The sequence below is a fragment of the Astatotilapia calliptera genome, chromosome 17 (assembly GCF_964374335.1).
Source record: "Astatotilapia calliptera chromosome 17, fAstCal68.1, whole genome shotgun sequence".
NCBI classification, from domain to species: Eukaryota; Metazoa; Chordata; class Actinopteri; order Cichliformes; family Cichlidae; genus Astatotilapia; species Astatotilapia calliptera.
Window position 1 is genome coordinate 17,506,176 of NC_137438.1, and position 12,200 is coordinate 17,518,375.

Sequence of the window (12,200 nt, forward strand, 5' to 3'; positions counted from 1 at the left end):
GGGGTGACGACGATATGACGATTTCTACTGAGTGCTAAAGTTGGTATGAAGGTGGAATTCAGTGAATGAGTCTCTGCTACACTTGATGTAAAGTTACTCTGACCATGAAACCACAGCCACTGTGCACCAGTCACACACTGTCATTAGGTCAAAAAAATTAATCTAATTAATTAGCGACTTTATAATTAATTAATCTCGAATAATCGCATTTAATCACACAAGAAAATTTGTCCAAGAGTGCTTTTTTTTTTTTTTTTTTAAATTGAAAAGGGTTTTAGTGGGTGACAGAATCAAATAATAGACATGGACATGTATTGTAACTCAACCTCTTTTAATTTCTGGAAGAAAAAAAAGGATTTAACTCAATCCAAAACAGAGAAACCTAACATCCCTGTTCAAAATTGGGCAGACTTAACAATAAAGTGCCATTTTAAGTACATTTTCAAAATTGTATTGTCTTACAATAATAATAATAAAAATGTCAACATAAAGTGCAGGTTTTCTTCTTAAAAAAGATAAGGCAGAAACATAAAAGGTTATTTCAACAGCTTCACCTTTAAACTCTAAGTAACCTTATTTTGTACATTAGGTTAAAACAGTGTGATCATTGAACATTTTAGTGCAAAACATAACAAACCCACTGGACTCACAATACCTCCATGGTTATTTACTGTCCGTCTTCTTCAGCCAGTTACTTAGACAAACTAGTCTGTTCACATTTTCTGAGCTGAAGGTAGCTTTCTTTTTTGTTACTGTGACCTGCAACTGAGAACAGTCTCTCACATCTGACAGAAGTGGCAGGACTAATCAAATACTTGCAGGCCAGGACAGACAGCTGTGGGTGGGTCCCTGCTCGACTGGACCACCACTGCAGCGGGCAGTGTGTCTTGCTGATGGTGGATTCTGCTCTGTACAAACTCAGGGCCCTGTTACACAGGGCTTCCTCATCTGAATCAGAGTCTGAAAACAACGAAGAGAAGAGGAGGCTCTTTGTCTTTGCTGGCTCCTTTGTGGTGGCATCTTTACACTGTTCCTGCAGCGGCCTCAAGGCTGGTCCAAACCTCTTTTCGCTCTCCCCTTGCAAGACACTCTAAATCCTTAAAGCATGGGTCAAGCACAGTCGCTCTGATGTGTGCCTCAGTGTATTCAGTATACCAGGAAATTGTGCATTGACAAAAGTTCCCCTTTGCTTGGAATACAAATTGCAATTAAATGCATTATTTTTTTGAATGTGTTATTTGTTCAAAAAAAAAAAATGAATAGCAATTAACGTGTTAAATTCCCACCCCTACTTTAAATCCATCACAGTGCAGAAAACTAACCTATTTATCCTGCACTAAACTGCAGAGGATTTCAAATAACACAGTTTGTCTGCCTCAGTTTGTTTAGCAGCATGTTTCACAATATGAAAAAACACAATTTCACATGTACAGACCTGATATCTGATTTTAAAAAAACGAAGACTAGATGCTGAAGTACCACAAACACACAGCTTATGGACACCTGCAGTGGTTGTGGTAACCCCCACCCCCCACCCCACACACAAAAAAACACTGTCCCACTTTAACCTGTGACTTTGGCATAGTCATCTCTTTTTATGCCACATCTCCTGGAGATTAATAAGTGAACAGGATTTCCTTTCATGTGTTTGACGTGAGGAACTGATGTGAGTGATGACATAATAACTCCCCTCAAATGTGTTATGGCAAAAGTAATTAGACTGCTTTGGAAATTTAAGGAGTAGAAAGTACAGATATTTGTTTAAAAAGAGTAAAATTAAAAAGTATTCAAAAAAAAAACTCAATGTAAGGTCCTGACTCTGCCCAAATAAAGATATTTTATATTAAGTTATATTAAGGTTTAAACTGACATTAAGTTAAGTCTAATGAAAATAAGTTTTCTTTAATATCTTCCTGCTGGAAATGATTGAAACACGACTCTGCATGTCTGAAACCACAGCAGCCTCTGTAAGGCAGATAAATTGTTCTGTGTCTCCTGGGATTAATGTTATTTTAAAGTGAGATTAAGGTTAGTTTAAGGTTAAGCCTGAAGGAAATAAATCTCAGTGTGATGTCCTCTGAGGTGATGGAAACACCACTGCGTCTGTTCCCAGTCATTAAATCATATTTTCCTTCTCTGAGCTCAGATGACCTTTCTTCACCCCTCAGGAAACTCGGAGCCCAGAGATTAGCCCGGTCCGGTGTCCAGAGAGGAAATGTGTTTGGAGTGTCGCTGTAATCTTTCCCCAGGAAACAGGAGCTGCTGCAGCAGTTGGCCTGGCCTTCCCTGCCTGATAAACACAGTTTATTCTGCGATCATTTAAATAGTTTATGGTGAAGCACAGAAATAAATATCAGCTCATATTCAGACATGATCGTCACCACTGATTCTTATTTCCTGTGGCTGGAAGGCTTTCTGGAAAATGTGAATGTGTGTTCAAAAAAAGTGATTTATAATTTGGAGAAGGTGGGTTTGAGCTACACGTGCTCTGAGCGCCGCGTCCTGTAAACAGAAGCTGAGTCGAGGTGAGTTTTCTGTAAAAACCCCCAAAGGCTCTAAAATCAGGACTTTGCCAGCCGCACAACAACTCATCTGTTCGTTAATGTCCGACAGCCACGCTCGCCGGTCGTCATTGGTTACCAAACAAACAGGCCACCTAGAAACAATGGAGTCCTGATAGAAAGCCTGCAGCGTGAGAGGAAAACAGCCCCCCCGTCACCTCCTCCATCACCTCCTCCTCCTCCAGAACAAGCTCGAGGGTGACGGAGAAGCTGTGTAATGTGACATTTAGAAAGAAAGGCTTTATGAGCTGCAGAGTGGAGAGAGGAAGACATGGAGGGAGGGTGGAAAAAGCAAAGAACGAGGATGACGATGTAGGGAAAGAATTAAAGAGGAGGGTCTGAGCTCTGCAGGAGTCCAACAACAGGAAGTTAAAACAAGTTGCCAGCCAATCCTCCGGCTACCTGCTGACATGGCGTCCAGTCTGCTGTCGCTCTTTATCTGCACGTTTTTAAAACGCAGCCCTGAGAATAGAGTCACTGCTGTAAACTCCACTCTGTGACTATGAGAGGAAGATCACCTACGCTTGGACTCACCAATGTCCACAGTCTGCTTTTACAGGTGGTTTAACCACCAGCCTGACATCACCGCGTCCTCTTCCTCTCTGAAGAGTGAAAGTTACTCATCCTTTCATCGGATTCCTGTCAAGCTCAATTTGAAAAAGGAGAGTTAAACAATCCAAGATCAGGAGAAAGTCTGAATGTCTCCATCACTGGTTTAACTGGAAGCAGACTGGTGTCAGACAGTCTGAGGCCAGGCTTCCTTTGAGCCCTCACAGTGTGACCTCAGTAAACTGAAGGTGGTTTAAAAGGACAAATGAGGTCGTGACAGACTGATGGAGTGCAGATAGTTTGTGTGAGCACCCGTCCAAGGCGCAGGCTGGTACGCTGATGTTCACGTCTGTATGGGAGGATTTCTACTATCTGCTGAGCTGCAGTCACACAGAGGTCAAAGCGAGGTCACGCCTGCAATACGAAGGCAGACGAAACAAAGAAAACCTCAATCTTCAACATTCAAACTGAGAAAAGGGACTTTTAAAGGCTCTGTATATTTTTCACAGTGAATATCAACAAAGCTTCAAACACTCTCAGATTACAAATTTCTTTTCACGACCATCACCACGTCATCTTGACTCAGGCTGATACCCCTCCCCCCCAAACAAAAAAACAAACAAACAAAAGAAAAACAAAATCAGGCAGTGCTGTTCACAGTTACTGGGTAGTGTCCCTCACCACGCTTCCAGAAACTGGCCAATCAGAAGAAGGTTAGCTGTAAAGTGAAAAGAGCTAAAACAGTTTGTTTCCGACAGAGTATGAACTGACGGGCTGCACCGACACGCAGGATCAGATAAAGAAGCACTATTATAACATTTTGAACTGTGAATCATGCAAAGCTGCCCTGGCACAGTATGAAAACAGGCAGCTGGATGTGAGCAGAGCAGGAAAGTATATGTAGGTCGTTTAGTATCGGGGGAAGAAATGAACATGAGGTGAACTCTGACTGCAGGAAGCTGAATTTAACATAACATAAAGTAGATTTTACCCTTTTTAGTGCATTTAAGCAATTCGCAGTCTGATTTTACTCGTGAAGCATTTTAAACACTACAGGAAGGAGTGTTTTTTCAAAATAAAAGCCTGAAAAAATATTTTTGGACTGCCTTTTGAGTGGGTCACTTTTGTAAAAGCTCTTCATGAAGCTGAAGTTTACAAGAAGAAACAGAACAACAGCCTGCTGTCACACAAACATCCACCCCGAGCACCTGCTGGATGGAGCGAAGATAGAGCTCATTCAGTCACTGATCAGCTGCTCCCGAACTTCACTGGAAGCTCAAACCTGATTTCTGTCTGAGCAGATGGACGGCAGCTGAGTAAATGAGATGTTGTTGTTTATCCTGGAAGACTTCACAAAGACCACAACTATTTAAAGACACACACACACACACACACACACACACACACACACACACACACACACACACACACACACACACACACACACACACACACACACACACACACACACACACACGTGAGCTATAAAAGACCAAAGTCTGCTGATCGGGCCAGCAGCTGGTTAGGATTTCTGAGTGTGCTGCTCTGGTGTTTCCCCCTCAGAGTCCACACAGTGACATCAGGTGTACAATGAACTTTTATCCCTCCATCAGCTTTGTACCTCAAAGCATGCCCAGGTGTGAGAAATACGTGTTATTACTGCAATATTCAGCGCACAAACATGTACTCTATCAGTAGTTTAACACATTCTCTTCCTCTGAATGCTTTCTTGAATAAAGGAGGTCAAAGCAGTTACCTGGACACTTCAAATGCTCTGCTAGACACGAGCAGGTCAGTCAGTCAGGAGCTGATCACCCACCAGACCTAGAGCAAGGATCTACTGGATTTCCAGGCTGTACACGTCGCGCACGATGTTCAGGCCTCCGTCCTCCTCAGTGAGGAGAGCTTGATCCAGGAACAGTAACATTTACATCTCAGGGTCCTGCTTGGTTCTCTGAGCTGCTGAAGACCTGAAGCACCATCACTGGACAAAGGTAGTGGCATATGACACCAGCCATCAACCGCCTATATCATTTAGCCCCGCTCACACCTTCATGCATTTGATCCGCCTCCAAATTAAATACCACTGACTCCCCGTCATCTGTCAGGACTGAAGAAGACCTTTGGATGAGCCGTGAAACGAGTGCAGCCAGCGCCAGGCATGAGGAGCTTAGATACCGAAAACACCCACATATGAGCAGCAAACAAAGGACTAAATGTACCTCAGAGTTCTGGTTAAACGAGGCGAGGAGGGACAAGGAGATAGACAGGAAGTCAAAATCAATATAAGACACCAGACAAAACTATCAAAGTAAAACAGGAAACAAACAGTTGAACAGACTGAGAGGAATATGAAGACATAAAACAGATATATATCAGAGTTCCAATAACACAGCTTAACATCTCACCCTGACAGACAAACTTCAGGCACCCGAAATCCTGCCAAGTGTCCCTGGCTCCACAGGGAGGTGTCCCTCAGCAGGGACACTTGGCAGGAGCCGGGATCCGTTTGTCAGATGGTGTGATAGATGTGAGGTATATCCTCGTGTAGCAGTGACGCTCCGGTGTCATCCTCATCAAGGCGCCTTCCTTCTGACAACACCACCCAGAGAAACCCGACACGTGAGACGGCTCAGAGGCTGTTTGGAGCTGATATGAATAAAGCCGTGATTTCATGTGAGATTCCACAATTTAAGACACTCTCCACTGGATTATAGTGCAGGTGAGGGTCAAAAGAAACAGGTGGGTCAAAGAGAAATGTGCTGATCTGAGAGGCGATCAGGAGGAAGAACGGAGATGAGAGAAAAAATGCTTTCAGAAAAGGAAGTGTTAATCATTTATTTTCACCAATCAACAAAATGCAGTGAATAAACAAAAGAGAAATCTAAATCAAATCAATATTTGGTGTGACCACGCTTTGGCTTCATAACAGCATCAATTCTTCTAGGTACACTTGCACACAGTTTTTAAAGAAACTCGGCTGGTAGGTTGTGCCAAACATCTTGGAGAACTGACCACAGATCTTCTGTGGATGTTGGCTTCCTCACATCCTTCTGTCTCTTCATATAATCCCAGACACACTCGATGACGTTGAGATCAGGGCTCTGTGGGGACCATGCCATTACTTCCAGTACTTCTTGTTCTTCTTTACACTTAAGATAATTCTTAATGACTTTGGCTTGGCTACATTTGGGGCAAATAAACAAGCGTTCATATTTCTGAAAGCATTCTTTGTTTAAAGCATTTTTTCACATTACTACATATATGTACATATATGTACACACACACACACACACACACACACACACACACACACACACACACACACACATATCCATCTTATTCTCTTATCCTAGTGGCAGCAGTCTAAGCAGAGAAGCCCAGCCTCCTCCTCCAACGACAATGAGCATGGAGGCGTTCACAAACCAGCCGAGAGATCAAATCTCTCCAGCGTGGAACTTTTCTCAGTCTGTCTGATTTTTTAGGGATGTAGCTCTGCAAAGCCAATGTACCACTGTTAGATATTGTTAGATACCCCAGATCTTGCACACACACATACAACACACCACACACTAATCAATAACTTATAATAACTCTGTCAGCTGGAGCCTGAACACATCATTCCCCTCGATGTGCTCAGGCTCCGGCTGCTGCTTCAAATGCTTCACAACAGCTGTGGCGACAGCTGACACACACATGCACACAAACACACACACACCCTCACCCTCTTGTCATGTGGTTGGTCTCTGTCTGGGGGGGGGGCAGTAACTAAAGTGAGTCTTTGTTGTTCAGACTCAAACTGGACGTTTACTGCAGAGTCTACAGTGTGACAGTCAGCAGATCACACCAGATCTCTCTTCTCTCAAACACACACACACACACACACACACACACACACACACACACACACACACACACACACACACACACACACACACACACACACACACACACACACACACACACACAGGGGAAGTCCGGGGCTTTGAAAAATCTCATTCTTTCCCTGCAGTCCATTTGAAATTTTGCTGATCTTATTGTTAGGTACTCCTCCTTGATCCTCCTCCTGTTTTCCAGTTTAAAGGGTGTTCTTCCTCCCCACCATCTCCAGTTTTGCTTATTAGCTCATCTGGTAATGGGCTCCTACTCCCCCACATCACCCTCAGCTAGTTTAAACTGTTTTGAGGTGATTTCTGCTGTTTGTGCAGCTGTTCCTCTCAAACTTCACAAATACCCAGTGAGGCTCAGAGGGAACAAAGACCAACTAGCATGTAGACGCCCAGCACTGAAACATCTGTCTCCAACAGTGGCTTAAACACGCTCCCACATCTGGAAATGACCAAACAAGCTCACTTTAATCTGGTTAAGCTGGACCCTTGATGTAGTTTCCAGCATCCAGCTGGTGTCACGCTGCCTCAGTGATACTTAGAGATGCTGAGCCATCGTTAATGAAAGCTGTCCCGCTGACTCATAACAGATTGATTCTGAGGTTTCCAGGAGCTCTGAGAGAAGGAAGGTGCAAACACACCACAGCTTCAAAGAGGTGGGTTACTGGTGCAGATTAAACCATCTAAACCCAACAAGCTCATAACAAAAGAAAAAAAGTGCAAACATAAAAGTCCAAACGGGGCGTGACCACAGCCTCCTCATTAGTTTCGTGTTTGCCGGTGCCTGACAGGAAGTGTTCAGCAGGGAGGATCAGGACAGTACGAGGGTGTCTTATATAACAGCCTGTGACGTCCTCATCAGGAGCTTGGAAGGAGCCCTTCTTTGGAGGTCATGGTTCGAGTCCCGCTGGGAGCTTTGAGTTTTTCTTTAGTATGACTTTTTACTCTCACTATTATATCCTGGTTGAAGGTTCAGGACAGCAGGACGTCACCCCCACACAAGAAAGGCTCAGACTCGACTTCGTTATTTTGGTCTTAATGAAGCCGACAGTGTGACAAAGTGAAGCTCCCAGTACGTCCTAAAAAGAGAGGCGATACCACACTCACACTTCCTCTCCCACAAATGACCATCTCCACATTGAACCTCTCTTCGTCTCCTATTCCACCCGACCTTTGACCTCTGAATTGCTGCCACACACAGACTCGGTATCACAGTTTTCACATAAACGCTGTACAGGTACAGTCTAACCTGTGACCTCACAGTCAGGTAGGATATCCTCAGCTGTAACAGGAAGTTAATGTGAAACACGGCTCAGAAATCAGCAGCGTGTAGTGAGTTACTATGAGGGGAGGGAGGGGCGGGGTGTCCTGGCCTTAGTTTAACATTCCTGTGTGCTGACTGCTGCAACACATGGCAACTATTACAGAGACACAGCCAGAGAGGCATGGAGGTAAAATTAGCTGATATTTGAATGGAGTTTGGCTGAAAGAATCCAGGTTAGAGAAAACGCGCAGTTCAGCTCAGCAGCCTCAGCTACACAAACACCACATTAACCATTTATACACCCACCCCTCAGGTTTGGAAACAAGCCAATCAGGTTACAGATCACATCCTGTCACACATCAAATATCTGTGTATCAGACACAACAAGCAACTCACATATATTAGCTAACCAATGATGAGTTCCTGTTGGCCCCACTACTAGTGCTAAAACATTATTAAGTGGCTGTCTCCAGGCCAGGCCTCTTATGAAGCCTGTCAGCTGTGGTTGGTTATAATGACCTTTTATATATAATTATATATCTATATAGATATAGATATATCTATCTATCTATCTATCTATCTATCTATCTATCTATCTATCTATCTATCTATCTATCTATCTATCTATCTATCTATCTATATAAAATTATTATAAAATAATAGAAAAGCATATGCATTTTATTAACAAAGTTTAATTAAATGTTGCCCTGCATAAGGGGGTCCTGAGGAGCCCTCAGCATGTCTCTGCCCCCAGGCCCCTCAGCAGGTTAGCGAGGCCCTGCATTCTCTGGGTCTATTTTCAGCAGCTGTTGGCTGAGGGACAGCAGAGCTCAGCTGTGCTGCTATCAATCAACTCCTACTCACACTGCTCCTCCACCTCCTCCACCCCCTCCACCCCATAAAACCCCAACAAGTAACTGCGCCCTCCAGGCCTCGCAGCCCCCCAACAGCCCCCCCATCAGCTGCAGACTCACAACAGCAGCTCAAGCTTCAGTTTGTCCTGTTAGACCCTCAACAAAAGTAAAACTACAACACATGAAAACAAACTTATCTCCAGAGCTGAGCGCACAGCTGGACAGAGGAAAACTTTCACCTTTAGCCTTAACCACCATGTCTCGTTAGTGATGTCAGTATTTTTCTTTAAATATTTTAATATTATTTCCATGAATATATGACAGATGTCCACAAGTTAAATACACAGCTGGGTATTTTCTGTTAATCCGATACAAGAAACATTCAAAAGCCCGAAATTGAAAACTGCTCAATGAATGAAAATGAAGCATGTTTTTCCTTAAGTTATAATAAATGTGACATAATTACAAAAAGTGATTTTCTTTAATTAAAGCATTGATTTCCAGCTGACGGTTACTGTGACAAGCTCAGTCTAAACTCAGTTTAATCCTGATATTGAATGTAAGAAGAATTGTTGGCTGTGATTTTTTCTTCAGTGTGTGGATTTTTCCTCTCTCTCATTTATCGTCTTTTATTTCAGGGTCTCCCTTTGATTTTGCTATTTATGTTTTTGATCATCTGTCTTTGATTTTTTTTTTTTAAATCATGCTATATGAACAAAGTTATTATTACTGTTACTACCTATGTTTCATTTAATGAAGGTAAGCCTGCTTAGTCTTTGTGTCCTGCACAGTTACAGACAGACTGAAGTGGGAACAATTACTCTCAACAGGAGTCTGTTAACAACTAAACCTTCATATAAACACTGAAAACCATGGCACACAGACTCCAACACACCACTGCACAATGAATTCAGCAACACAAACACACTGTGTCTGCAAATACTGTCCTTTAGTCAGATTAGTGCATTTAACTTCATCTATACTAGTTTTTTAATGCTGTACTAAGTAGCATGGACTTCATGTCTGCAGACTGAGCAGTAAAGTTGTACTTCTTCAGGATTTATAAAACCCTGCAACACCTTGGCCACTCATCATTCACATCCACTCCAAGACATCTGCAGTCCGATTTACGTCCTTCTGGAGGGTTCCAAACACTTTTGGATTTCTTGAAGGGTTCAAGTTTCAACAAGTTTCTCTGAGCCCTCCCGAGACCTTTTGCAAAAACCACATACTCTGTACTTGGGTGAAATTTAAAAGCAGGCTTTAATAATTCTGACTTTTTATCCTTAAAAATAAGAAACTCTTTGAATGAATCCACTGATGAAGCTGTACGCACTGAACAGCTGTGAACACCTGGATCTCCACACACCTGTGAGCCACACCTGTGACCTGTCAGTCACAAACCGATGCCACACGTGATTACCTTTGTTAAAACCCCTTTTATGAAAGAAACCAGCAGTTGGGCTGACTGTTTCCAGGTCTCTCTCTCTCTCACACACACACATACAAATACACACCGTGCGTAAAATTTGCGTAAAAACTCTCCAAACGCGCCTCTGTCTCGGTTTTACGCACTCACCGATGGAGACCAATTTGATGTGCTCCCTTTCCAGGAACTCCAGCGCCACGGACACGTTCTCCAGCTTCATCTGCCTGAAGTTGGGTCTGCTGTGGTACTTCCGGTACATCTTTTTCTGGCTTAGCACCTCCAGCAGCCCTATTAACTTTAGCCCATCGCTTAGGTCCTTCTGTAGGTCGTTGATGCGTTTGTTGATCACCTTCAGGTGCTCGTTGCACCACCTAGTGAAGGTGTTCTGCTGGATCTTCTTCCACGGGGCGTCCTCGGCTAGGTCCTTCTCGGTGGCCGGCATCTCCTCCTCCTCCTCCTCGCCGATGTCCGCGGTGCTCTGGTAGAACTGCTGGGGCTCCAAGTAGCTGTTGTTGCTCATCATGGACATGCCTTTTATAGAACCGAGCGCAGTGGGAAGAGAAGGAAAGGCAGAAAAAAAAGAGAAACGGGGGGCAGTGGAAGCGGAGGGGCAGTGCCCAGCGCGCGGGGAGGGAGCTTCACGGAGCTGTGCGTAAAGAGGCGCGCATGCAGACCCGAGGTCACTCCTGTGGCTCACACTCTCAGAGAAAGCGGAGGCTCGGGAGGAAGAGTGAAGAATAGTCTGCTTTTGTCCTCCGGCTGGCTTGGCTGTGGTCACACGCGGGTGGCGTCGTGGACAGAGTGGGGCTGTGCAGCTGCGGGAGCGTGAAGCGAGGTTTAAAGGCTCGGCGTCACTGCGCAGGACTCCCAGGAATGCCCCTGCCATGACCATATACTACTGCGGCCCGGGCATCCTCCGAGCCGCAGGACACCGAGACCGCAGATCATTGGTCGGCGCGGAACAGGGGGGTGGAGACACGCTGGACACCCCCAACCAGGACACCCCCATCTACCCCACCCCGACAGCCGGACCCGGGGCTCCACAGCCGCTCTGACACCTCCGGGTATTTTTAGAGTCCTCAAACCTGGAGAGACACCCTGAGGAGGGACATGACATCACCATCAGACAGCGAATCAAATCACTGCATGATATTTAAACAACAAAGCATAAATAAAAAACATCAAAGTTTACTTCAGTTTGGAAATACATATCATATCTGAAAATACAATAGGCTCTGTGATAATGATTAATGACAATTAATGGTAACTACAATGGAGGTTAGGTGTTTACAGTTAATTGAATGAGGTGTTGCTGCTTCTTGCAATTCCATTGGCTGCCAAATGGAGGCGCGGCAAACTGAAGCAAGCGAGAGAGGAAGAAAAATTCCATGCTGCGTTTTTGAAGAATAAAACAAACTGAAGAGATTTATTGACGTGAACAGCAGCGCCCCCTGCTGAGCACAGTCTGCTTCTACGTGAAACAAGCTGAACTTGACCCAGAGTGAAACCCAAGATCAGCTCTGCAATAATCACATACAGATGTGTGCAGTTACAGCTTTATAAGAGCTGCTGGTTTTATTCCAACTGTGTTGAACATCAGCCTAAAATGTGCTCGCTGTGGCTGTACATAGTCTATAGTCTTTATAAACAAAAAAT

General features: G+C 44.2%; 1 protein-coding gene across 5 annotated transcripts in view; it reads right to left on the reverse strand.

The window, feature by feature from the left end:
* Nucleotides 1–11,718, reverse strand: part of LOC113009298 (filamin-C-like) — a 59,639-nt gene extending 47,921 nt beyond the window's left edge. For all 5 annotated transcript variants that reach the window (XM_026147515.2, XM_026147514.2, XM_026147513.2 and 2 more), the window contains exon 1: nucleotides 10,695–11,718. In XM_026147515.2, coding sequence (XP_026003300.1) covers nucleotides 10,695–11,436 — 742 coding nt within the window. In that variant the 5' untranslated portion in view covers nucleotides 11,437–11,718. The remainder of the gene's footprint in view (nucleotides 1–10,694) is intronic.
* Nucleotides 11,719–12,200: the final 482 nt, after the last annotated feature.